At 38.8% G+C, this 27843-nt stretch overlaps 1 protein-coding gene across 1 annotated transcript in view; it reads left to right on the forward strand.

Annotated features, from left to right (window-relative positions):
• Positions 1-2485: 2485 nt before the first annotated feature.
• The window catches only part of gnav1 (guanine nucleotide binding protein (G protein) alpha v1), a 38974-nt gene continuing 13616 nt past the window's right edge, over positions 2486-27843 (forward strand). The window contains exons 1-5 of the mRNA XM_086082596.1: positions 2486-2885; positions 4145-4236; positions 10935-11027; positions 11387-11547; positions 21392-21520. Coding sequence (XP_085938722.1) covers positions 2756-2885; positions 4145-4236; positions 10935-11027; positions 11387-11547; positions 21392-21520 — 605 coding nt within the window. The 5' untranslated portion in view covers positions 2486-2755. The remainder of the gene's footprint in view (positions 2886-4144; positions 4237-10934; positions 11028-11386; positions 11548-21391; positions 21521-27843) is intronic.

A 27843-nucleotide genomic window follows, 5' to 3' on the forward strand; every position in this document is an offset into this window, starting at 1 on the left:
CTGTTTGACGAACATGGCGACTTCCATGCCTGTCAACTCAGTTGAGCCATCAAACTCACGTGCCAAGGGATCAGACAACACTGACCTCATCGCCTGAGCAAACAATTGGTGAGTCAAATGCATTGAAGCCCTGCTGAGACCTACCTGCACTTGTCTTTGAATTAAGAACATGGAAATCCTTGAAAAATAGTTCAAACACACACAATTACTGCTTTCCTGGCAGAAGCTGCAAAACAACTGAAAAGTTATGTCTGAGGATTCAAAAAAGCTATCCGGATTAAAGGACAGTCAAGGATCAACACTGGCCCGGCTTTCACTCGCTGGCGGGAGTTAAAAAACAACGCAATGCAATTGTAATTTATTTGATGCCATAAACAGCTGAAGATTTGGTCACCAACATGTCCAATTTATTGTGTACAATATATAGAACTATTCATATTATTTGTGTAGTGTGCATTCATGCATATATGTTGTTCTTGTTTTTGCCCAGTAAAACATTTTCTCAGCTCTGTGTGACTGAGCAGAGATGACTGGCTTGATTGATGTCTCTCTCACTAACCTGTTAGCTTTATGAGGGTCAAGTAACTGAGGTTGAAACGCAGCCACTTTCCGGAAGACCTGACTGATGGGGATGTATTGAAGCATGCCGAAATGGGGAGAAAAATGATGAAGAGTCAAAGGGCCTGTGAAAGACGGACCCTTGAGTGAACTCTTATAAGGACCACAGTTAAAAGTACACCTGCAGAATACAAGAACATCCAATACAAGAGCTGTCAAAATGACAACCTGTTGCAGTTGTGCTAATCTGCTTCAGGAGTGCTTCGGCGCAAAGCACCAGAAAATTTGGAATTAATAAAGTACAAGGTGTTTCATAAAATTGTATACCATTTGGGATATAAATATAACAGAAAGTACATGGTCAAGGTTAATGAAATTAAGGGATTAATGTTGAACAATATAAAATTAATTCCTCCAAATTTGAATGAAAAATTCAAAGATGTGGATTTCATAGCCAATTTTCAGGCCTTAATGATAGAGGAAAAGCAACATAGCAAACCAATTTTGGGTTGATATGCAAGAGAAACTTGAGTTAAAGGGACATCTTGCTTTCAGTGATGTGGCCACTTTTCATAGTCAATAAGCATGTTTATATTTGGGGTGAAGAAAATATGGAGTACTCAATTAACGTGTACCTCAGCCAGTGCACATATTGAATATTTGTGAACTTGGCCAAGAAAGCCACATATCTTCGAATTTTTCATTCAAACTTGGAGGAATAAATTTGGTTTCATTAATCTTGACCATGTGGTTTCTGCCATATTTGCATGATTCTTCAAAGAGGCAATGGAATAAAGGTCCTATCATAACAGACACTAAACAAAGCACAAACAACACATGATGTCACATCAACCACTTCAAAGGTGCATAAATGTTCATGGACAGAAACAGCTTTAATAGGTTTATAGAACTAAAAGGTAGCATTTGATGTGACCAGTATAGGCTATTATAGGCCAATGGTGGGCAATTCATTTTGCAAAGGGGCCACATGAAAAAGTGGAACTCTAGCCAACATGCTAATGTCAACTTTGTCTATGTAATGTATGAAGAAAAAAACATTGTTTCAATAAATTTCCAAGTGTGTACAGATGGTATGTATTATCCAATTTGTCCTAATAAGGAAATACATATTTTAAGCAAAATTGTAAGTGGTCATTAAAATGACATCTTTACACATTCAAAATTATAACATTCATTTTGTGCAACTGCCAACTCCTATTAGCCGTTCCTTGTCGGGACACCCAAATATATAGATTGTGCGGGAAGTAGAGGTGCAACGATTAATCGACAACAAATCAACAAATATTTTTGATAATCAACAAATCATTTACATAATTTTTGGGAAAAACAGTCTAAATACTTAAAAATTCTGCGTTTCAATGGTAATCTGATCTGATTTCTAAACTCTTTCGTGAAAGCAGACTGATTCAAACAAAATCAAACATTTGCTTTTTCTTTGGAAGCCAATGATTAACGTCCCCCCCCCCCATTTTGTGGCATGCTATGCACCAAGCAGGTCATTTTATCATTAATTTATGTATATGTATTTTCTGCACTGTTAATTTGAAATAAAGTGCGTTTTTAAATAAAGGAGAAACATGACCAGTACACGTTGACGCTCTTGCTTGTGCACATTAAACAAAAGCACAACTTTCAAAACAAAAGCAGTGCACTTTACGTTTTACTTGGACTTCATGGTCCCTGTCAGAGACTATGGGTGAGCCAGATGCGCCCTCACGGTCGTACTTTGTCTACCACTGCTGACTGAGGTTGAAAATGACAAAATCTGTCAAAAATTCCAACTTTGGCAAGTTTCATTCCAATTACATTTTCCTGCGCGTTTATGCGCCGACTCTTGTATGTCACACAATTGAAGGTGACAAATCTGATTGGCTGGATGATGACGTCACTTCCCACGAACTCCACAGCGTTCCCATCTGGAGTGGGAGGAGGCACTGTGGATTGTTTGTAGCGAACGAGCGCAATAACTTTGACTTGTCGGGAAATTAGCGGGCAGAGCTGGGAGCGATGCGTCCAACGAGTTTGGCCGCCAGAGACGACTTTTTCGTGGGATGTTTTGCACATGTGACGCCGTTTAGGAGCTGCGAGCATGCAGCGTGAACGGACTCGCTCGGATTGAACCCAGTCAAGGACTTCCTCTGAGTCCAGCTCCGGGAGGGGGACATGTGTGCTCGGGATGGGACTGTGTCTCGGTACCGACGTTACAGAGGAGGAGAAGAAGGCGACGACTCTCAGTGCCAAGATAGACAGAGACTTGTACGAGGGCGCCAAGCGGGAGATGAATGTGGTTAAAATACTCCTACTCGGTGAGATCAACAAACTTCACAACGTTCCACACTACTACTACTACTACTACAACCCCTCGTATTCTGTGAGATTCTTAGAACATTTCCTTATTAGTCGTTAATTTGAACAAGCAACTTGTATCAACTTGTGCTGATTTCCCTGGTAAAGCAGGCTCATACCTTTCCAAACACTTGTTGCCAGGTAGAGTTCATACGACCAAATAAACTGCTCCTCATAGGCCAATGAAAAACAAGTTAATTTAAAAACGGCCACGCCCACTGGGCAGTTTGAATGAATAGTTCCCAAACTTTATTGAGCCAAAGCACATACTTGATACACATTAGGAAAATTCTCATCGCTCACCAACTAACAAAATTACCACAAAAAGTGGCTAGGCTACAAAGGTCCATCATGCAAAGTACCCTCTTTCATCTGATCAAAGAGCGCTTAAAGGGGAATTCAACCCTAAAATGTTCTTTACAATATGCTCTATGCAGCCCCACTAGTCTAAATACGGTGTTCTGATTAATACTGTATTGCGATTGTGGAATAGTAAATACAAATAAACAAGTAAAATCCACCTATTTCTACCCATGCAAGGGGTAGCGGCCATTTTGCAACTTGATGTTGACTGAAAATTACATCACAGTGGCTCGGGGCTCAGGTGACGACCAATCACAGCTTAGCTTGTGAATGTCACATGACCAAACTCAGAAAACAGGTTGTCAGTGATTGGTTGTCAACCATTGTTGACAATGATTTGCCACTCAGGCATTAGGTGTTGAATCAACTAGTAGCCGCTTCTCAAAGATGGTAATCAATCACCTCTCATGTCTCACAGCCGCTTCGTTGGAATCAACAGGTGATGGTGAGTTCATGCGGCAAACTAGCAGCAGTGCCTCAAGCATATGGAAATATTTCTTAAAAATGGGACGGGTAGCACAGCCACAATATCTATCTTCAAATGGGGAGCATCCTTGTACCTCCAAAATCATCACTTTTTAGAAGACCCCAAATGCATTATTAAAAAGCACTCAATTTGCCCTTTAAAAAAAAAAAGTGTACTACTCTTAAACATTGTATCAAGTAGCGACCTTGCAGTTGTTACATGACCTGGTGTCAAGAGTTATTCAAATTAACCAATTGAACCGATGCTTACGTGTGTGTGTGTGTGTGTGTTACTCGCCAAGCAGAAATGGAACTTTTTAGTGTCGGGTTGACAAAAATGATCGAACAGAACACAACCTAATTTGTGCATGCACGTCGTGATGCCCTGCAGGTGCAGCTGAAAGTGGTAAAAGCACTTTGGTCAAACAAATGAAGATCATCCACAGCAATGGATTTACCAGACAAGAACTCGTCAGCTTCAAGGTGAGCAACACACACTCAAACTCACAAGAACACGTATCAGAAGAGAACATTTTATGATGTCTCTCTCTATTGTGTATTAAAAAAAAAAGTATTCAGTCAATTGACATAAAGTCATGAAAATGCAGAATGTGAATTGATCAATATTAGAATTCAACAGGAGATAAAGTAAATATTTCCCATACTGTATATCCGTGCCAGTATTTGTCTGTTGGTTGGGGAATTGAACCTGGGTCTTTAAACATCCAAAGCATTTTAAAGGTCCATGACTCACAGCAGTCCTTTCAATTTGCAGCATTGATGCAAGAATGGAAACATGAAAACAGTTGCATTCTATTTTCCATCAACTCTTATCTTTTGCTGCGTGCCTCTCCTTTGCCCCACTGCAGTATTTTATCCCCCCTCCACAATCATTTCTTATCTGCATTTCTTTGTGTATCTTTCCACACCGGAAGAGACTAAAATGCTTCAATACAGGCCGATATATGGAGATTGAATTGACAACGTTTAACAATCTGCTGAGTTTGGATACATAGTGCGCACCAGTCGTTGTAGTACATGAACCTTAAGATGGATATCGAGGACATAAAAAAAATCAAGGAAAACATTTTTGCTCAAGGGCCACCATTGGATTTTTAAATCGGACACCTAGACCAGGTCATTCGTAGAGAAAATTCCTTACGCATGTGAAATTGTTTACTTTATTTAAAAATAAATGTTTCATAAAATAAAAATCCATCCATCCATCCACAAATTAAACTGTCAAAATAGGTAAATATGCATGAATAAACTCTCTTGCTACTCTTGAATGGGTCATTTGGTCCCAGTGGTCACGCCATTGACATATTTGTCCTTCTGTTACTTGGAGAAGTGCAGTGGGGGAGGTGGCGACATTAGAAGCTTGTTCTTATAGTACACCAGTTTTGCCTTTGTACTTTGTGCCTGCCATATCCTGTTAATTTGTTATATAAGAACACAACATCTGTAGAGGACAGGGTACATGGAAACAAAAAAAATGATGTCAGGTTATTACTATTCATTGTTCGTCGACTGGGGAAGGGAGTGTGCATGACGGCCGGCAATCACTATACATCAACGGGGGTGGGCAAGAAAAGCCTGGCAGCTCTACGGGCCTATAAAGCACTGGGGGAAACTAGACTGATTTTTGGCCAGTGCTGATATGTGGCATTTTGACAAATGTCGGCATCGGCCTTCTGATGGATCTGTAGGCTGATAAAGCTGGTATCTCACTGAGCTGGGAATGCTTGCGAACGTGACAAATTTAGGGTTTTCATCAAGATTTGTAAAATTAGCTACATTCGCATGCATTTGTCGCTCAGTGAGACACAGGGAACTTTTCATTTATGGATTTATTTAAATTTCCACTTTATAAAAAAAAATGATGCTGACACTGTGAACTACCTACACTTTTTTTATTTATTTTTATTAAATAAATAAATAAAATCAAGAAATTGTTACACATACTGATGACCCTAGAAGCTCCCTGCAATTTTTGTTATGCAGTATTTTTTATACATATCTGTTAATTCATTATATGTTTGAAATTAAAAGAAAAAGTAATTTCAAAAAAATGTTACGTTAATATTTTCTCTTTTATTATCGGCTTGAAATATCGGTTATCGATCTTGACTACATATAATCTGTATTGGTATTAGCCTTGAAAAAAACATAATGGTCTATCACTACTTGTTTTTATTATGTCAATCAACTGAGCCTTAGTTTATTCGATTATGCAGGTACAATGTCTATTGAAGTGGGTGTGTATAATTTCGTCTACATGTACAAGCTTGTTGTTGTTTTTCTGCTATAAAATGGACACCTCGCCTCAAATGTGCACTTCCGTGACTTCTAAACCCCTCTACACACACCTTGTCTTTTGCACACACACACGCACACACTCTCTTTATTGGTCTCTTTGAATGTTTGTTTGGTGCACCACTCACAAGCATAGAAGTGGAGTGCTGGTCAGTTTGATGTAGTTGAAACTACACACTCGCGCTCTCTTTTGTGCCTTGACTCTCATTGATCTTGCTTCTTGTCAGCTTTGAGTCACATTCGGGCACTGACATGTCTAACGTCAGGAATAGGGGAGCAAGTGCACTGCACTTCTCATCGAACCCGTTATTCATAGCCAGTGGCGGCAGTGCGTTGTTTTTACTATCCACAAGACGATGGACGAAGACTCCGGTACATACAACATTGTGTAAACAAATGTGTTTTCGCACACTTGCATTGAACTTTTGTGCACTGCAGATACTAAATGTAATTTTTCATTTTTCATTGGAGAAGCTATTTGATTTGTTGAATATGCAATTGGTCTTACGTGCTTGACAGCTGGCTGTGAGATTTGCGGAAACCAATTAAGCTTAAAAGACACACTTGCACAAAACTCCCTCACATGGTTTGGTGAAGTTAAATATTGTCTGTGGTTAATAAAAATAAGGCTGCATTCTTTGTTGTGTAGGTCACTCATGTTATGATACAAGGCGACTGTTTATTTTGTGTATTAAAGACACCAAGCCGGACAAGAACAATGGCTCACTGTGCCGGAATGGATTCAGAGATTACTGCGAGTTGTTGTACGGCTGCTGACGCTGCTGTTGTCCCCCCTGCACTGTCGCATGCGTGCACGCACACACACTGTGGAGTCCAGTTGTCTTTTTACTCTACTTTCCGACCAAAGTCATTTGGCAAAAAGAAGAATTCTGATGAGTTTACTGTGCTTCATTGTGTGAGAGATTCATATTCATGATATTGGTTGGGCTGGGGGGTCACAAATATTTCCTTTAATTTGTGGCTGTTGATATCAAAAGATAGATTATTTAAAAATAATTCGTCACGCAGGATGATACAAGGTTTGATTCATGTGTGGGGGCCCTTGTGAACATAAAAGTAAGGTAAGCATGAGCCACAGAGGGAGAAGCAGAGCTGTAAAGGTGGAAGGGGTCAGGAAGAAGAAAAACACAAGAGCTCATCCAAGGAATCCACTTCCTCTGCCAACAAATTTCCCACTGATTTTATCTGTGAAATGTGTTTTTGCTCATATTGCTGCTGTCCATAAACGCATGAAACTCCAAATTTAGGCAAAGCAGCTTTTATATAGTGCATTTCATACACAGTGTGCTTCTCCATAATTAACAGGATGACATTTCAGAGCATTGACAAATAAAAATGTTAGACATTTAAAAACAAAGTACCGAAATAAAAAGTGCTCAGTGGGTCAGTGGTAGAGTGTCCGCCCTGAGACTGGGAGGTCGTGGGTTCAGTCCCCGGCCGGGTCATACCAAAGACTATGAAAATGGGACCCATTTGCCTCCTTGCTTGACACTCAGCTTTAAGGGTTAGAATTGGGGGTTTAGATCACCAAATGATTCCCGAGCGTGGCTTCTGCTGCTGCTCACCGCTCCCTTAGGGGATGGGTCAAATGCGAAGGAAGAATTTCACCCCACTTAGGTGGCTATGACAATCAGTGGTACTTTAACTTTAACTCATCCACTGCCATTGACGGCTATAGACGTCAACAATTCATTTGAACAATTTTTTTATTATTTTTTATTTTTTTAAGAGCTCAGTATTGTTCATTTGGTAATGTCATCATCATTGCTCTTTTTTTTTAAACTTTATTTTATTTTATATATATATATATATATATATATATATATATATATATATATATATTTTGTATGTGCGTGCGTGTGTGCGTGCGTGTATTTATTAGCTCACCAAAAACCTATTAGAAAAAGTCCCATACCGTTCACCTAAACCGAACACCGTCGTCAGGAGACCCGAGGGGACCAAAGAAAACAAAGGAAAGTGAAATCCAGCACCGACCAGACACCACCCACCGGGCCACCCACCAGAATTCTTCCACAACCCCAGAAACATCTAAATTCCAACAAATTCAAATTTTTGAGCTATTTCTATTAGTTAATTTTTTTTTCCCATTTTCGTTAACAAGAGTATGAAAACCTAGAATTTTTTTAATTGTACATTTAGAACAGATATAAAATGTGTGCTTAATCGTTAGTTAACTAATGAAGTCATGCGATTAATAAAACATTTTTACTCGCCTGATTCCTCTAATTTTTAATAATCTTTTCTTTTTTTTAAATCGCATCAGGCGATTACATTTTTTAATTGTAATTAATTGCATGACTTCAATAGTTAACTCACGATTAATCACAAATTTGATATCTGTTCTAAATGTACAATCATTTTTTTCTAGGTTTTCATACTCTTGTTAACAAAAGTGGAAAAAAATGTTACACTAATAGAAATAGTTCAAATGAATTTTTGACGTCTATAGCCGTCTATGGCAGTGAATGAGTTAATAAATAAAAAGTAGCTTACTAAAACTTCTTGCTATCGGCACAACAGAGGGCACCTGGAGTCCCTTGTTGGTAAAAACAAAATGATTCATATCAATCAATTACTAAAACATCCCCTTACAGACCCCAAAACACAAGTGAAGGGTTTTATGCTCCAAGCAGACCACTAGAAGCTTGCATGCTTTTATCTCCAGCAGACTTGATTATTGTAACGGTCTTCCGACGGGACTCCCTCAAAAGAGCATCAAACCGCTGCAGCTCGGGTTCTGAACACAATAGAGATCAGAACATATTACTCCAGTCCTAATGACTTTACATTTGGTCAGCTGTATAATAGATTTGAAAATGCTACTACTGGTCTATAAATCACTGAATGGTTTTAGGTCCTGTATACGAAAACAAATGTTGGATGTACACAAATGAAATCTGCCTCAACACCTCGGGCTTCTATTCATGTGTGGTGGGGATTTTGTCAATTAGTGGAGACCAGGTTTCAAAGCAAACATGGTGAAGTAACATTTAGCTGTTGTGCTGCACGCAAATGGAATAAGTTGCCTTCCAAAGTGAAATCAGCCGCAAGTATAAATTGAACTGAAATACCCTTAAAGGTCTTAAATTTGGCTTCCTTAAATTCTGTGTTGACAAGTTTCTCTGGTCATTCTCATGCTCCTCTTTATGCAATGATGCATTCCGCAACATATTGTGGCTCTACAGTGTGATGAATGTTAGTATCTAATTATTGATATTTAAAGGACACAAAAGCTATCAAAAAAACAACCCACTCTTGGAAGTTAGACTCGATGAACTGAAGTGGAACAAGTTTTGGGGATACAGCTTGTGTAGTGTCACACATGATGATGGTTCACACTGTTGAACTTTGATGATCTTTCCTCCACATTGGAGTTCCCACTACATTTGCGTGATGCGTCCCAAAACACCACAGCGTTGTCAACAAAGTTCTCGTAAAAGAGACTGATGTAAAAAGTGGCGTCGCTTCAGGCACGAGTTTTATCTGAGACGGCAACAATTCCCCATGTGGACACTGAAGAGAGCAGCCATCAGACTGTGATTGAATCGTAATGGAATGCAAAGCTTAGTGTTAGCTGGCAGGAGACTGACGGGTCAGGTGGGGGTGCTGTTTAACACGCGCACAAATGCGCACACACTTTTTTCATTCTCTGTAGGAGCCTTTCTGCTGCTAAGTTGTGTAAATTGCTTATTTCTGAGCACTAAAGCAGAGTTTTGAGCTGTTTTGTAAGTTATTGCTATTGTGCAAGTTTTGTCTGCTCCCAGATGGACATTTTGAGGATCATCTTGCAACTTCAAGCACAGCGCATACTGTTTATCTATTTTACACACTCAGAATTGTTTTTTGTTTTTTTTCAAATTCATAATCTGTAGATTTGTTCGAGCCATTTTTGTGGTTCGACTCACTTAATTCTCACTGCTTCTTCAGTTCACTTCTTTGTATTGCTGGTCAGTTAATTTTGTTGTCATTAAGCCTGTGTTGTTCTTCAGCAAGAAAACAAAACATTTCAGACATTCATTGGCAGTTACGAAAACAGATTTGATGTTCCAAGAAGTGTGTGGAATTGTGCCTACATTGACAAAAAGCGTGATAGCGAGGGTCATGCTGGCCACCGGGAAGTTCAGGAAAAGTCATGTATGGTCGGTCCATTCCAGGATGGAAATGGAAATGGTCGCACACTGGCTGCGCATACGAGCCGAGGGCGGCAACAGAGCACGCTTGCCTGGCTGCGCTTGAAAAAGACAGTATTGTGTTGTAGTAAAGCTTTGTTCTAAAAAATAATTACCAGAAATTTTAAAAGGTTTTTGAGACGGGATTCTAGGTGGCATATGACAAGTCTTGTTGAACCCTTCCGGTATGGGATAGATGCTGGTTTTTAGGAGACTGAAATAGAATAGCCTAACTGAATCCAAAATTCATTTTATAAACTTATATTTTTCTGAAATATTTACATAATACTGTACTTTTTGTGCCTTCACATAGCCCCATTTGAGAAGCGCAGAGATAAGGCATTGACCCAGCACAAAAATAGTGAGAGTTATTCAACAAATAATAGAGTATGGTTTAGAAAAAGAAAACAATAGTAATCCATGAATAGTTGAATTTGGAAATGCCAAAGCGTGACTATGTTATTTAATACATTAAATTATTTGCTGGTGAATGTCATTTTTCACCCTGAAAAAGTAAAAAAACAAAACATAAATTGAACTGTAATTTTAACTTTACTCTTCGATCATCTGCTTCACTTGATTTTTGCGACCATTTGAAAGAGGATTGGTGATGTTTTCACTCTAACCCATTTGAAACATGTGTTGTTATGGCAGCCTGCGGTGTTTGATAACCTCCTGACCTCCATGAAGTTTGTCCTCCATGGCATGGGCGTCCTCCGCATCAACCTGGCTAACAGCAGGAACAAGGTAGACCGCTTCTGTTGTCTTTGCTGTCACCCCATTCCATCACTTTTATTCTTGCACTGGCGCCAGAGCACCACTAAGGAGCAGCATCTCACCACTTTGACTTCCCCCGTCCTTCCTCTCGGCATTCAATTGTATGCGACTGACAATTTAAGACTCCCAAGTGGTTTAATTTGATTTTAAACTCCCATGTTAACATAATAGAGCTCACACACTTTCCACCCACTAATCACATCCTGTTGAGAGAATATATAAGTATTTCCTCTGGTAATTGCCACATGTAAATGTGTGTACTGTGTATGTGTGCATGTTCATCCGTCACATTTGCGTTCATCTATCCCAATTGGTGTCTTTCCTTCCAGGTGCACGCGCACTCAGTGCTGTCGTGCGGTCGCTCTTTTGACGAAGATCAGGTCTTTTTTCCCTTCCTGAGCCACGCCCTGGCCTGTTTGTGGGTTGACCAGGGGGTGAGATCTGCAGTGGCCCGGGGATATGAGTATGAGCTCAATGACTCAGCGCTGTAGTAAGTGCTCTCCTAGCATGCACACGCGCACACACACTGTGTTGAAAAGATGCAGGGGTCTAATTAGTTGGACTTTACGGCTGCTACTCAGCCATGTGCTCGCTGCCACTGGGTATTAAACTTACAGCGTAATGATAAACAAAAACCAGAATGGCACCCAGCAGGGCATATGAAGCCATATGCCAAGGAAAAACAATCCTAAAAATGTCACATCAATATTGGCCCATTCCAGGCTTGTGGGTGGCAGTAATTACAAAATGAGTTCCACGCTCAGCGATCTTTTCTCACCGCAACTCTCATCGGCTGAATCTGGTGGCTGACTCGGTGCGTTTCCGTTACCCTCAGTTTTGCGCAAAAGGCAAGTTGTGCATAAGCAAGCTGGTAATGGCAACACGTGATTTTCCAGAGAAAAAAAAATCAAATATCGCAAAAAAAGTTTTTACGCTCTCATGAGGTGGTTTTTGAGACGTGTCGAAATAGAAGTTTTTCGCAAAAGTGTAACGGAAACACTTTTTGCGCATTCCCTGTAGTCACGGCACACATATTCACCAACGTTTAAAAATGAATACATTTCTTCACACCAGCCAATCTGCTTTGGGGACAGACTGCAAAGTCACACACGGCGTCCTGTACAGATCTGTAGTCACCCGCAGATAGTGGTAAGTGTTTACTTGTTTAAAACTGTTGATAGCAATAATGCTAACATTAGCTAAAGTCTTTAGCACGGCCACCAGAATGCAAGTGAAAAATTAACTCCTGTGTTTGGTGTTTAATTCAAAAACAGACACTTGCTTGCAGCGTTTTTTTTTTTTTTTGCTTACGTCACCACAACATCTTCTTTCGGCTTGAATTTTGTTTCGGCCGATTGCCGAAAATGCATATTTTTTCCATTTTGGGCCGAACATTTTTGGTGGCCAAATATTCGGTGCATCACTTGTGAAAAGTGTTAAGTCATTCCTTTGTCTGCGCCAAACACCTAGTTCCAGCAAATGGGGATCAAATCATGACCTCCTGCCTAACATTATTCTGCATTTGTTGTGCATCCTAAGATATTTGACGCCCCATACCAAATAAAATACATGAACGCGTCTTATTTGTAAATGTACTTTGAATGTAACTCTAATTGTCCATGGCGGGAAATCGGAGCATGATGCGAACTCAAAATGAAAGGTAACTGTAGGGATGATGGCGTGTGTAAAGCACAAGTACGTCAGAGCTGGAGGGGGCCGTCTGGTCTCATTCTCCACCCAGTGAGAAGCTACAACTCTGCCGTTATCTACACCGACAAGCCCCACTGGTCCCCCACTGAGAGCCACTAGGGGTGGCACAAATACTCACACTCTGTACTAAAGTACAAGTACAGATACTCGTGGAAAGTAAGACTCATGTAAAAGTAATAATAGCAATTCTACGACTGTGAAATGTACTTACGAACACTTCCACTTTGATAGCGCAAAATGGATTCCCTCTTTGCTCTTTTAATAATTTGCATCATGCTCATACTGAGAAGAAAAAGGATGTTATATGTGTCATGTTATTGCTCAAGAACAAGCTCATGTTGGCGTGACTTGTGTATAAACATGTTCACATAACTTTGCTAACTTTGTCAACTGCGTAACAAAAATGCTAAAGTTGCTAATGTTAGCAACAACAACAAAAAAAACACCTTACCCGTTGTTGTTTTTTTTAGATTAGATTCGATTTTGTTGAATTGCAGAAGCGGGTGGTCTTCTCGCTGGCACGAGACACACGATAGTCAACGTTAATTAATCATTCTTGGAGCCGACAACATCAAATAATTCTCTAAATAGGGCAATGCTTGGCAATAATCTTACTTTTTCAAATCTGTTTGCCGTCATCATTAATGAGCTAGTAATCAAAATCTCAACCACAATACTTAAGCGGTAGAAGTCTGGGGAAAAAAATATTCTGAAGGACACACCTGGTCAACAAAACACCTACCCGTCACATGCTCCAATACTCAAGTTCCCGTGAAAAAACTGGCTTCAACACCTAACTCATCTCCACCATTTTGACACAAATGTACTGATTATCTGAATGGGCAAAAGCTCCGTCAGCTATGGGAATCGTGTACGGCAAACCTCAGTTAGTTCTGTATGAAAGGATCAGGTGAATATAAGATGGATGTATTGTAATGCATCTAATTTGGCAGTTATGTGGAAAGATTGTGTCAGAAAGGCTGTTTTCTACATGTGGCCTGCAATCGACTGAGGAGTCCTGGGGTCCGCAGAGACCAGCGTCAAGTGGTGATAGAATCCAGCTCAAGCCTGACAATAAACAGGTTAAGTGATAGAAAATGACTGAATGGATGTACCATGGGTAGTTTAATATTCAAGTGAGGTAAAAATGCACGTCATTGAGAAGTCTGCGAGAGTGTCCCTGTGGCAAGGAGAATCATCTTACATCATGTAGATACCAACACTTTGTCTCTTTGATGACTTCCGTCATCAGCCAAGGCAGAAATAATCATCACATTTATCTTTGTGCCTGAATCTTATTGCATTCACTCACACATTTTAGGGTCTTTAAGGACAAGTGCGTCATTGCTAACATATTAACAAACTATGTCTTCCAAACGTCACGAGGAAATCATTTGTAATAAAAAAAGTTTTTTAAGACGATGTAGGAAGTGATCTCCAGCTACCTAACTGAATCTAAATATAATGTACAATCAGATATTTTTCCATGATTTTCCTAAATAGTCAATACAAATGATCAGAATATAATCTGAACGGTTTTGTACCAAACATTTGATACATTATGAAGAGCTTAAAATAGTCATTTGTTGAATTTGCAGCACCATGAGCTCAATATTTACTGAAATCAAACTTCTTTCAATCAAATTTTTTTTTTTAACAGGTCTACTTACATTTTAATATAGGACCCAATATTTGACAGCAGCTTCACAATCCTTCCAGCCATTGAACATATCCAAACCCTAATTTGAAGTTCGGGCCATTAAACATAAAATAAAAACAGAACACAATGATTTGCAAAACGTTTTCAACCTACATTCAGTTGAGTACACAACAAAGACGAGATATTTAATGTACAAAATTGGCTTGGATCAATTACCAGTTTGACATGGTTTCAAAAAGTCAAGCTTTCAACTAAAACTGTCCATCAATAGTAATGAGCTATTCTTTGCAGAGATGAAGTCCGCTGAGCAGAGAGGGAAAGTATGAGCAGTTATGCCCACGCGCACACACACGTTTAGCCACTGTGCTAACACCAGCATGGATGCCTTTTTGCTATGATGATTTAGGTTCTTTGTCCTAAAATACAAAAAAGCATGTTGGTACTTGTGAGCCCCAAGGACAACACGAGTAGCCCACAGGTCTCTTCTAAAAATAGCTCACAAGTGATTTTTATATATATATATATATATATATATATATATATATATATATATATATATATATATATATATATATATATATATATATATATATATATATATATATATATATATATATATATATATATATATATATATACATACAGTATAGTAAAGATAATATATATTTTGCTCAATGGGAAAATGTTGCAGTGCTGCTTCGTGCATGTGCAGAGAATTCAGTGCTTGAAGCACATTGGGTGGTCGTCCGGGACTCATAAAACCATTGTTACTGTTGTAACTTTCGTTTTAATTTACCCAATTACCGAAAGGATATTTTACCCAATTACCGAAAGGATATTTTAAGGCTGTTATTTTAATACTGTGATATTTCGATAATTTACCACCGTCAAAAATCTAAAATTTGTCGATCACTATAAACTGATGTTTTTTCCCCCCTCCCTTCTAAGTCACTCATTTTTTATTTGATGCCTGCAACATGTTCCAAAAAAGGTGGGACAGGGGCAGGTTTACCACTGTTACATCACCTTTCCTTTTAACAACACTCAACTGAGGAGAGTTATTGTTGAAGCTTTGTTGGTAGAATCATTTCTCATTCTGGCTTGATGTACAGCTTTAGTTGCTCAACAGTACGGGCTCTCCTTTGTTGTACTTTGTCCTTTGTAATGCTCACACGTTGTCAATGGGAGACTGGCAGGCCAGCCTAGTACTCACAGTCGTTTGCTATGAATCCGTGCTAACTTGTAACAGATGCAGAATGTGGCTTGTCTTGCTGAAATAAGCTGGGACACCCCTGGAAAAGGAGGTTGCTTGGATGGCAGTATACTGTATGTTGCCCTTGATCAGGGTTCACCACTTCCGGTCCGCTAGGACCGGCGTCTTGCAGGTTTTAGATGTTTCCGCCCACTAGCACACCTGATTCAAATAATCAGCTCATCAGCATGCCTGATAACAATCCTGATCTTTTAGTATCAGGTGTGTTGGTAGGCGGGAACATCTAAAACAAACCTGCAGAACTTTGGACCTCGAAGACCGGACTTGGTGAACCCTGCCCTAGATCATCACTGATCATATATATATAGAAGAGGAATGATTTATGTTTGCTTTTATATAATGAGAGAGTGTCGGTCTTTTGGACCGTGTCAAGTTATCTTTAAATCTGGAGAAAAAAAAACTTTATGGTATTCAGTAACAGATGGTAATACGCTGACGCTTCAATCAATATAAATGGTATTGAAATCAATAGTGTAAGAGAAACCAAATTTTGGGGTGTTATTTTGGATGAAAATTTGAGTTGGAAATCACATATACAGTACTTAAAGATAAAAATAGCAAAAACAATATCTCTGTTACACAAAGTAAAGGATTCACTGGAAAATAAAGCACTGTTCATTTTATACAACACCATGATTGATCCATATCTGACCTACTGTATTGAGGTTTGGGGAAACGCCTATAAAACATATACTCAGTCAATAAGAATAATCACTAGAAAGCCTTTTAGAGATCCAACAAATCCATTATTTCTTCAGTTAAAATGTTATGAATTGGTAGATTACAGCATTCTGCAAATTATGTTAAAAGTGGATAACAAAACGTTGCCATTGAATATTCAAAAGATATTTGGGAAAAAAAAGAGAAAGCAAGTACAAGTCGAAGGGAACACAGATCTATAAAAAAAACAAGATTTTGGACAAACCTAATGGAGTGTTGTTTCATTAAAAGGAATCAGTTTATGGAACAATCTTAATAAGGAAATCGAAGAATCCAATTAAAAAATTAAAAACCCAATTCCCAAAAAGTTGGGACACTATACAAATTGTGAAAAAAAACTGAATGCAATTATGTGGAAGTGCCGAATTTTCATATTTTATTCAGAATAGAACATAGAGAACAGGTCAAAAGTTTAAACTGAGAAAATCATTTTAAAGGAAAACTATGTTGATTTTAAATTCCATGGTGTCAACAATTCTAAAAAAAAAAGTTGGGACAAGGCCATTTTCACCACGGTGAGGCATCCCCTTGTCTTCTTACAACAGTCTGCAAACATCTGGGGATCAAGGAGACAAGTTTCTCAAGTTTAGAAATAAGAATGCTGTCCCATTCTTGTCTAACACGCGTCTCTCTAACTGTTCAACTGTCTTGGGCTTTCTTTGTTGCACCTTCCTCTTTATGATGCGCCAAATGTGCTCTAGAAGTGAAAGGAGGTCAGTACCCGGATTATTTTCCTACGCAGCCATGATGTTGTAATTGGTGCTGCATGTGGTCTGGCATTATCGTGTTGAGAAATGCAAGATCTTCTCTGAAAGTGATGATGCCTGGATGGGAGCATATGTTGTTCTCCAATCTGAATATACCTTTCTGCATTGACGATGCCTTTCCAGATGTGGAAGCTGCCCATGCCACACGCACTCATGCAACCCTATACAATCACAGATGCAGGCTTATAAACTGAGTGCTGATAACAACTTGGGTTGTCCTTGTCCTCTTTAGTCAGTATGATATAGCGCCCCAGTTTTCCACAAAGAACTTCGAATCGTGATTCGTCTGACCACAAAATAGATTTCCACTTTGCCACACTCCATTTGAAATGACCCCTGGCCCAGAGAAACAACTGCGCTTCTTGGTCTGCTTTAGAAAAGGCTTCTTCTTTGTACTGTCGAGTTTCATCTAGCAACGGAGGCTGGCACGGTGGATTGTGTTGACCCACAATGTTTTCTGGAAGTCTTGCTGAGCCCTTTCTGTGATTTCCCTTACAGTAAGCGTTCCTTTTTTTTTTTTCTTTTTTTTTTTTTTAAAGAGCTCAGTATTGTTCATTCGGTAATGTCATCATCATTGCTCTTTTTTTTAAAATTATTATTATTATTATTATTTTGTATGAGTATGTGCGTGCGTGCGTGTGAGTGTGTGTGTATTCGTTAGTTCACCAAAAACCTATTAAAAAATCCCATACCCAGGCATGTGATTTTTCCGCTAATTCGCGGAATTCCGCTTTTTTTATCTCCCCCCAAAAAAAAAAAATCCGATTTCGTCTCTCTACAGCATTCCGTTTTAGTGTTTCCGCAACTGAAATGAAACCGATCTTGCGATTGGCGGAAGTCTCCGTGTTGACCAATAAGAGCGCTTGTTATAAAGGCATAGGCGTATGCCATTGTTTGTTGACCAATAAACGCGCTTGTTATAAAGGCATAGGCGTATGCCATTGTTCATTTCTCAGACGTTTTTGCCGGGTGTTTAAAGAAATGTCCGTGATCGAACGCAAAGATGCTCCGCGAGTTAAGGAAATGGACAAGATCGTAAAAAACAAGTTTCGACGGGACCGGTTAGAGAAGGATATATCTACAAATGTTGGAAAGAAGACTGTGACGAATTTGTTCAGTGACTTTATTCGGAAGATCGATCGTGCCGGGAAAGCGCTTTGCATTTGGTGCCGTGATACCGTTGACGATGGTGCGAGAGGTTTCAAAGCTCTTGAAAGTCACGCAAAGAGCAAAAAACACGTGAAAGAACTCCAGTCAAGAACAACAAATTATTCCATCGCTGGAAGTTTCGGTGCCCAAACGAAAACTCCAAAACTTTACGGCCTCCATCCCTTATTGACATCACAATCGGAAGCGGTAATAGAGAGACGTGATCCACCCCAACAACCTGTACCAGTTGCTGACAGAGTCGTGAATTTTGAGGTCGGTGGTAAACGTTTCAAATTAATCGAAATCAAATTTTCGAAAATATTATAACGTAATAAAAATGGTCATAAATATTTAACATGGTTAATCATTGACACAAACTCAAATGAATGCTGCATGTTTGCACTTTTCAGGTTTCAATATGTTGACTATCTTGATGTATGCAGTTACAGAGATGATCTTAGTCAATCCGAATGCATGATTGTGTTTTTACCAGAGCTTGCTGCATGAGGTATTTTATGTTTTTGTTATGCATTATGTATTAAATTAAGAATGATTGATTAAATGATTTATTGCATGGTAAATATATATGATGATATTCTCAGTGATAGTTTTTAAAAGCAAAGGCAGTCCAATGTTTTTGAATGTGACTGATTTCTCCACAATCTTTCTGCGCAACATTGGAGGAATTGTTGATTCTCTACCATCTTCGCTTCTGAGCGACACTGCCACTCCGAGAAGCTCTTTATATACTCCAATCAAGTTGCCAATAGACCTCATTAGTGGTAACTGGTCTTCCAGCAGTTTTTTTTTTTATGTGCAATTGACTTTTACAGCTTCTTATTGCTACCTGTCCCAACTTTTTTGAATTTTTTTGGCACCATGAAATTTACAATCAACATATTTTTCCCTTAAAATTATGAATTTTCTCAGTTTAAACTTATGACCTGTCATCTATGTTCTATTCAGAATAAAATAATGAAATTTGGCACTTTCACATAATTGCATTCAGTTTTTATTCACAATTTGTATCGTGTCCCAACTTTTGTGAAATTGGGTTTGTACATTTAAAAGAATGACTAAATCTATCTTGTTAAAGAAATATGAACGAGATTAAGTTTGAACGTTATGCCATTGTCATTTTTGTTAAAAATCTCAGAAATCATATTGTAAACAGAGTACGGATGTGACTGAGACGAGCAGTCACAATTTTATTTTATTTTATGTATCATTATTTTATTTTAATGTTGTTGTTTATGTGTTTTTTTAAATTACTTTACCTTGTAAATGATCTCCGGCGGAGACACGGGGCAGATACAATTGGACTTGTCTTCTTTCTGCTCCTTTTCATTCAACGATGAAGAATATTGTTTTATATTGTCTTTTTTTCTTTTACAAATGAATGAAATAAATGATTGAAAAAAATATGAGGGGATTCCATTAAACTGTAAGTTCTACTTACTTCTGTTTTTGCAGATCTTGGGGACCACAAGTGAAAACGTGTGTGCGTGCGTGCGACTGTGTTTGTGTATATATATACAATATGTATGTATGTATATATATACACACACACAATATATGTATATATATATACACACACTATATATATATATATATATATATATATATATATATATATATATATACACACACACTATATATATATATATATATATATATATATATATATATATATATATATATATACACACACTATATATATATATATATATATATATATATATATACATACACACACACACTATATATATATATATATATATATATATACACACATATATATATATTTAAAAATGAAATTGAATTTTAAAAAAAACAAAGCACGTGCACATGTTCGGAAAAAGGGTAGGAAGAAGTATCAACTTTTTTTTTCTCCTACCCTTTTACAATTTATAGCCTATACAAATACAACCCCAACTGTTATAAGTCCACGTGAAAAAAACATTAACATATACCAATTATATTCTTATAAATGAATAACACAAACATACTACAAAATACATAATCACTCGTATAAATACAAAAGTTTGTATATAATTATTCTCAGCTTTGTTTATACTAACATCTCAGTCCTGTCTAACACATTTCCTCTTCTCTGTACTATCTAGCAATACCTTCTTATACTTCTTTTTAAACACATTTATATTTCTACTTTTTTTTATATTAATCTCCAAATTGTTTCACAAAGTCACACCACACCTTCTCATTGTTGTTCGAACCTTTTGCTTCTTAAAATTTAAATCCCCCCTTAGATTATACCCACCCTCTCTGTCTCTGAACATTCCCGTGATATTATATACTGGCCATTTCTTGCTTTATACATTATTTGCGCCGTTTTGAATTTGACCAGGTCCATTTAGTGCTTTTATAAAGCTCAGCAGAAGGATTTTGAATTCAGTTAACAAGTTAATTTAGCGGCAAAACTTTGTTTATAAGATTACTTGACAACAGACAAGACAAAATCTTAATCTCAGAGAAACAAAATCGGCAACAACACGTGTTGTTCCGTTTGTGCTGTGCAGCATCTTCCAAGCAGTGATGTGTTGTGTTTACTGAGCAGCAGGATGCATCTTGCTGTCCAAGAAACTGATTCGGGATGACGAGTTGAGAATGTCACAGTCGGCTTAGCTACTTTTAGATTTTGCATTCTTGTGTATGTGTTTACATCAGGATGGCGCTTCCGCAGGCGCACGGCACACTCGGTTGTGCTGATTTGTCTTACTAGCGGATCTGTTTGAAAGTTTGTCTCGGAATATTATGATGGTAAACCACCGTGTGAAATTTGTGAATATTCATTACGATGAGCCACTGCGCCCCCTGGGGCTTCAATCTTATCACTGCACAATCCACCTGCTGCTGAATCTAGTAATGGCCTTTTAATATGTAGACACAAACACACTCTTGCTATTTATTCTCTGTTTTCACTTTGATCTCAAGTTTGCCTGCAGGTTATTATTTTAGCTTTTTTTTTTTTTTTTTGCAAATCTCCTCAGTTTCTGACCTTTTGTGACACTTTCCTCTCCGTTGTTTTTTTTAGTTTCTTTGAAAATATGAGCCGCATCTCGTCTCCGGCGTACGTCCCCACAGAGATGGACGTTCTGCGCGTTCGGCTGAGGACAACAGGCGTGATAGAGACCCAGTTCAAAGTCAAGCACCTCACTTTCAGGTAGACTGCTTACACTTTCTTCACCTATACTGTGTGTCACACATATTGCAGCAGTGTATGGACATCTTTCATCCAAAATGACTCAACTTTTTTGAGCTGTGGCACTCTTATCTCTGTCTGTAGACAGCCCTGTGATAGGGTGCAGATGTAAGATGGAGACGGCTGGCTTCGTTCATCAATAAGTCAATACGGCAACACACACATGCACACCAACATTCCGTCAAAGGCATCTCTGTGGTGGCCTTATCAGCATAGGAGCAGAGGGTGGATATTCATCCCTAATCAATGGGCCAATGTCACATAATACCTCCTTCTTCATCATCTCTCAATGGCTCAGCTCATTTCCTCAAGCTGTCGATGGTCGTGACAGGACGACAGATAATGAACTTGATTAACACCTCCGTCATAATTACAATGTTAGGTTTTAATACCGGTGCAAATGTCATGATAAATTCAACAACTAAAATAAAAAAAATAACAGCACAAACATACATTCATTTATACATGCTGTTCAAGTTAGATATTGGATATTCAACATGCGTTTTTAACAGACAGAAATGTAAAAGTCACAAACTGACAAAATAATCTTGAGGTACAACGATATTGCAACAAAATTTTGGTCAAACTGCTTTCTCTGTCCGAGCTGCTACCGAGTGGAATCTCGCTCCTTTTTTTTTTGAGAGAGCTCAGTATCGTTCATTCGGTAATTTTACCGATTTGACATGTCATCATCATTGCTCTCTCTTTTTAATTTTTTTTTTTTTAAATATTTTGTATGTGGGTGAGTATGTGCGTGTGAGTGTGTACTCATCGGTTCACCCAAAACCTATCAAAAATCCCATACCGTTCACTTAAACCGAATACCCCAGAATCCAGCCAGAGTCGCGAGGCCGTCAGGAGACCCGAGGAAGGACCAGAGAAAATAAAGGAAAGCAAAATCCAGCACAGACCACCCACCACCCACCAGAGTCTTTCACCAACCCCAGAAACATTTAAATTCCAACAAATTAGGGAGACCTCAAGAGACCAAAGGAGAGACCGAGGAAAGGAAGGAAGGACAGACTAAGCAGAGCGAGATCCACAGACATCAGCTTCCACCGATTCAACGACCAGAGGATAAAGCAGACCTCGCCTGAATCTCGATAGATGCTGGTGTGGTGGCATGCATGAAAACCTCCACCAAAGAGGGGAGCCGTTGACCCCGGCCAGGACAGAGCAAGCACAACCCCCCAGGGCCACCCAGGCCACGGCAGCGCCAAGGGACAACCCCCGGGCACCGCAGGGGCCACCGCCCGGAGAGCAAACCCAGGAGCCCCCCCCCCCAACACGGCCCGTGCCCCCAACCCAACGCAGCAGGACGGGGCACGGCAGGCCCGCCAGGCACCCCACCGGCCCACAGCCCCCGCTCCCCCCAGTTTTGTTTTATTCATCTGATACTCACAATACTATACTAACAGAAATAAATTTACCAATAAAATTTAAAGTTAGATAAAAATTGAACAAAAAAGATCAAATAAAAATAAACAATATTGACCATCTTATACCCAAATATGTACGTATGAGAAGGGGCAGTGAGAAGCATTTAATTTATCTAGTCCTGCCCCTTTCTTGTAATCCGTAGTTGTGTACAGACATAGAGGTTTACAGTACATGAATTAAAAATAAAAAAAAGAGATGATGTTGCCTCGCGTTGCGGGTTGAGCCATTTGAGAGATTAGAGATACACGAGTTGAAGTCACCAAGAAAACAGGAGAAAAAACGAGAATGATGTCGTTTTCTTTGCATCAAGATGTAAAACGGTTCCGTGTGAGTTCTGTTTGTATTGTTGAATGAGATGCAATGGAGATAATACAAGTTTTATTTATTTGACTTTAATGTTGTCTTGCTAATGCTGTTTGTGCTTGCCATTGTTGTGAAAGCACAGCATTTATTGCCGCAAATTCAAATTCATCCAAACCAGAGAGTTTCAGATATTAGCGTCCCCGTTTAGTTGTGTGGTTCATTTCTCAAAGAACACAAGATGAACTGTGTTGTCAACACATGCATTCGCTAAAAGATGGAAATTTCCATCCATAAATCAGTTAATTTTGATATACTCTGATCAAAGGTATTCTGTGGATGATTTCATTTTTTTGTGGTCCTTTCTCAAGGTTTCCTTTTTTATTTTATTTTTTTTATTTTGGGATTTGGATTATGGGATGTCGCCAATCTGACAACTGTGGGCCTGTGAAGCTCTTCAGTGAGTAAGGACTATACAAATCAAATACCTTTTTCAGACACAAACCCATGGGAATGAATCCCCTCATACACAATATCTGCAGCTGTGCATATGCAAAATATTTCTGAGCACGAGCATAACTTGAAAAATAGCAAGTCTTTTATTCACTGCTAGCAAGGAATCACCATACCTTTCACTCTTATTTCACGTAACTTAACTTTCTATATCTTTGAAATCTCTTGGAGGTCAAAGGGATACTTGACCCATGAAGGCATTTTCAGCAGTAAAAAGTTAATATTTTGTCCAGAATGAATTTGATAACTTCATAATTTTTCATGTACAATTAATACCTTTCCCGCTTGATGTCAACTGAAGATGACATCACCTGTGATGAGGAAGTAGGTAACACCCAATCATGGTTCAGTTTTGCAGGGCCAAACCCAGAAAACAGGTGAGGCGTGATTGGTTGTTAGTCGTTACCTCCTCAGCACAGGTGATGTCATCTTCAGTCAACAGCATGTGGGATAAATGTGTTTTTAAAGGTATTAATTGTACATGAAAAATAATGAAGTTATCAAATTAACTCTGGACAAAATATTCACTTTTTATTGCTGAAAATGACTCAATGAGTCAAGTATCCCTTAAAAAGAGGACATTTTGTGTCAACACCAGGTGGCACTATAAATGTATAACAAAATATTGCCATATAGATGTTTTTTTTAGCTCTTCTGCAGGGGAGCATTAATCATTTCCGCTTTAGTGAAGAAAAAAATATGAAATGCAAAATTTGATGCCCTGCCCTTAGTATTTCTATATCTCATATATGTCCCAGGTCTTGGGATGGGACAGACGGAGTTTGAATTAGGATGACACTTCGAAGACAAAGGTGCAAAAGAATGACCCCTGTAAATGTGCAAAAATATGCTAAAATTGGAAATAAAAAACAAAAAGCTTACTTTCCGTACGTTTTTGATTTTAAGCTTAAGGCTTACTTTTTTGTATGTCTCAGGTTGCTACACATACTTTCCAATTCTCATAGCCCTTGGTCAAACGTACCGAGATAGGGCTCCTTTAAATCTCTGTAGGGGGCGCTACAGAGTCTTTTTTTTGTTATTATGAATTACAAATTTAAAATAACAAATTCTTTGCCAGACTCGTGTGCAAAGTTTGATGAGTTTTCCTTCACATTTTGGCTGTGATTGATTCTGCAGACTAACAGGTGAAAAGAACAATGTCTTCAATTACGCTGCGGTCGGTGTTCGGGCCCTAATTAGATGCACAATTGCCACCGTCTTTTTATGCATATAGAAACACATTTATGGATGTGTACTGCATGTTTCGAGAAAAAAAAAGCACACAGGATTATGGTTTTTTTTTGTACAGTCTGGTTGAATGTTAATTAGCAGAGCTGACTGCTAGTGTTATTGTGACTTCATCAACTACTGAGACAATATTTAGAGGCATGTATCTGAACCAAAAGGGAATTGGCCACCATCTTTGTTTCTCGCAGGTCTTTTGATGCATGTGGAAATAACATTTATTTATTTCATCGGTGTGTTTTATAACGAGAGCACAAAGGATTAATGGGCTGTTGGACTGATGTTAATTAGTTATGCGGATTGGTAGTGTTATTGTGACACCTCCGATAAGACATGGGAAGGATATGTATTACAACAAAACTGAATGTTGTGCTCTCCGTTGTTAGAATGTCTACCTGAGGACTACCTCGGCTGTGCAGCTTCCACAATATTAACTTGTCCCTCATCCCCACATCTCATATTGAGTGATCGTAATGAAACACATTAGGTCTGCTTTTCATAAGTATATAAACAATGTAGCCCGAGTCAGATTGTCAGCAGATTATTGAAGTCAACATCTAAATGATGTTTGTTTGTCTCTGGGTGCTGCTGACTTATGGTTCTTTGTGTTATGCTTCACTAATGTGTATCATGTTGGAGAATAAAAAAATTAAAAAAAAGCCACACTCTCTATTTCTTACTTTGATAACCGTGCACACTTTGTGCGCCGTTGATCCTTTACAGACTCGCATAGATTGTTGATGGGGTTGAAAGTCTTTGGCGGACAACCAGTGTCAAATTGATTAAAAATTGTATTTATTTTTTTACAATTCCTTTCATTCTTTGTATGTTGGGGGAAAAAAACGGCATTGATGTTACACAGTAAGTACAGGTTTCAAATATGTGGTCATGACATTCAGTTTTAGAGTGAGCATAAGATTAGGTAAGCAGTAAAAATGAAAATGAGTAACAGGACAGACATTCATGTTCCAAATGTGTTCTTCTGAAGTACTTTCATGGTGCAGTATAAAAAACAATTACGCATATACTAAAAAATAACCGGCGGCTCTCCGGGCTTCTGGGGTGGCTCTCCGGCCGGTGTCCCCTGCGGCGGCAGGTGCTGCCGTGGCTGGGGGGGCTGTGCTTGCCTTGTCGAGCTGAGATCTACGGCTCCTCTCTCTGGTGGAGGTATTCATTAGGGGTGGGAATCTTTGAATGTCTCACGATTCCATTCCATTCCGATTTTATGGTGTGCGATTCGATTCAGATTCGATTAGGAACGATTTTTGATTCAAAATGATTTGATTGACTGATTTTTGCTTCAATCTATAGATGTTCAAGGAATCGTAATGATGTACTCCAGTTTGACTCGCTAATGCTAATTAGCGCGCTACTCGCGGCACTTTTATCACTCAAAAGAACGGCTCCACGCTGCAAAAAAACTACTTTTATTGGAATAAATTGATTGTGACTTTTTGTCTTCTACTCTCTAATGTGGCTACAACTTAACAGTGTGTCAGACCGCGTGTAACCACACTGCCCCCAAGTGGCCAAATGAGGTACAACATGAACAGCGCTCCCAATAAAGGCACGCATAAAAAAAAAGGGAAGGCCGTATAAAATAATTTAAATAAAATCGATTTTGGGACATTTAAAGTCGATTCTGAATCGCACTAAATGAGAATCGCGATTCTTATGAGAATCAATTTTTTGGCACACCCCTAGTACTCATGCATGCCAGATCCACAACACCAGCATCTACGGAAACACAAAAATAATTAGTTTCTCCTACTGGTCGCTGAATCAGTGGAGGTTGGTGTTTGTTGATCTCACTCTGCTTCATCTTCCTTCCTTCCTTTAGTCTTTCCTCTGGTTTCTTGAGGTCTTCTTACTCTGTTGGAATCTATCTGGGGATGGGGAAATATTCTGGTTTTGTAACTGAGTGGGTGGAAGGTGGTGTCTGGTTGATGTTGGATTTCACTTTGTCTAATTTTTCTTTCATTTGATCCTTTTTCTGGTCTCCTGACAACTTCATGACTCTGGCGGGACTCTGAAGTATCCGGTTAAGATGAAGGGTCTGGGATTTATAACAGGTTTCATGTGAATTAAAGAGCACAAACACGCATGTACCCCCCCCCCCCCAAAAAAAAAGCGAGAGCGATGATGTTGACTCGGAAAGGCTGCTGGATGAATAATACTGAGCTCTCAAAGGAGGAATTATTAATGCTGAAAGGTACACATAGGTTTTGGAGCAACCTATTCTTCCACCGAGGTAACATATTTTTGGATGTCCTTGCTTATTTCAGCAAGATAATGCTAAGCCACCTACTGCTCATGCTACAACAGTGTGGCTTCATAGTAAAAGAGTGCAAGTATGAAACTGGCCTGCCAGCAGTCCAGACATGTCTCCCATTGAAAAAGCCTGGCATATTATGAAGCTCTAGATGTAATAATGGAGATACCAGACTGTTGAGCAACTAAAGCTGTACAACAATTAGTGTCCTCAGTGCCCAAACGCGTATTGAGTGTTGTTAGATGGAAAGGGGATTTTAATATTGATTTAGAAAAAAAATCAAAAATATCTTTATTATCTACATTTTGCGCAATGTCCAAACTTCATTGGAATTGGAGTTTGTGTAATGACAGTAAACTGCAAAAAAAGTAAAGAAAACATAACATATCTTAATTTAATGATTGGAGCAGTCCAGTTTAAAATCTTTGATTACAGTGTGTAATTTGTCCGTGGGGCGTGTATGGGCTCCATGTTGCCTGTATGCACTCCCTGAAATGTCACATGGATGATGCTG

Source organism: Leptonotus elevatus, chromosome 8 (assembly GCF_054856555.1).
Source record: "Leptonotus elevatus isolate MCC_2025b chromosome 8, RoL_Lele_1.0, whole genome shotgun sequence".
NCBI classification, from domain to species: Eukaryota; Metazoa; Chordata; class Actinopteri; order Syngnathiformes; family Syngnathidae; genus Leptonotus; species Leptonotus elevatus.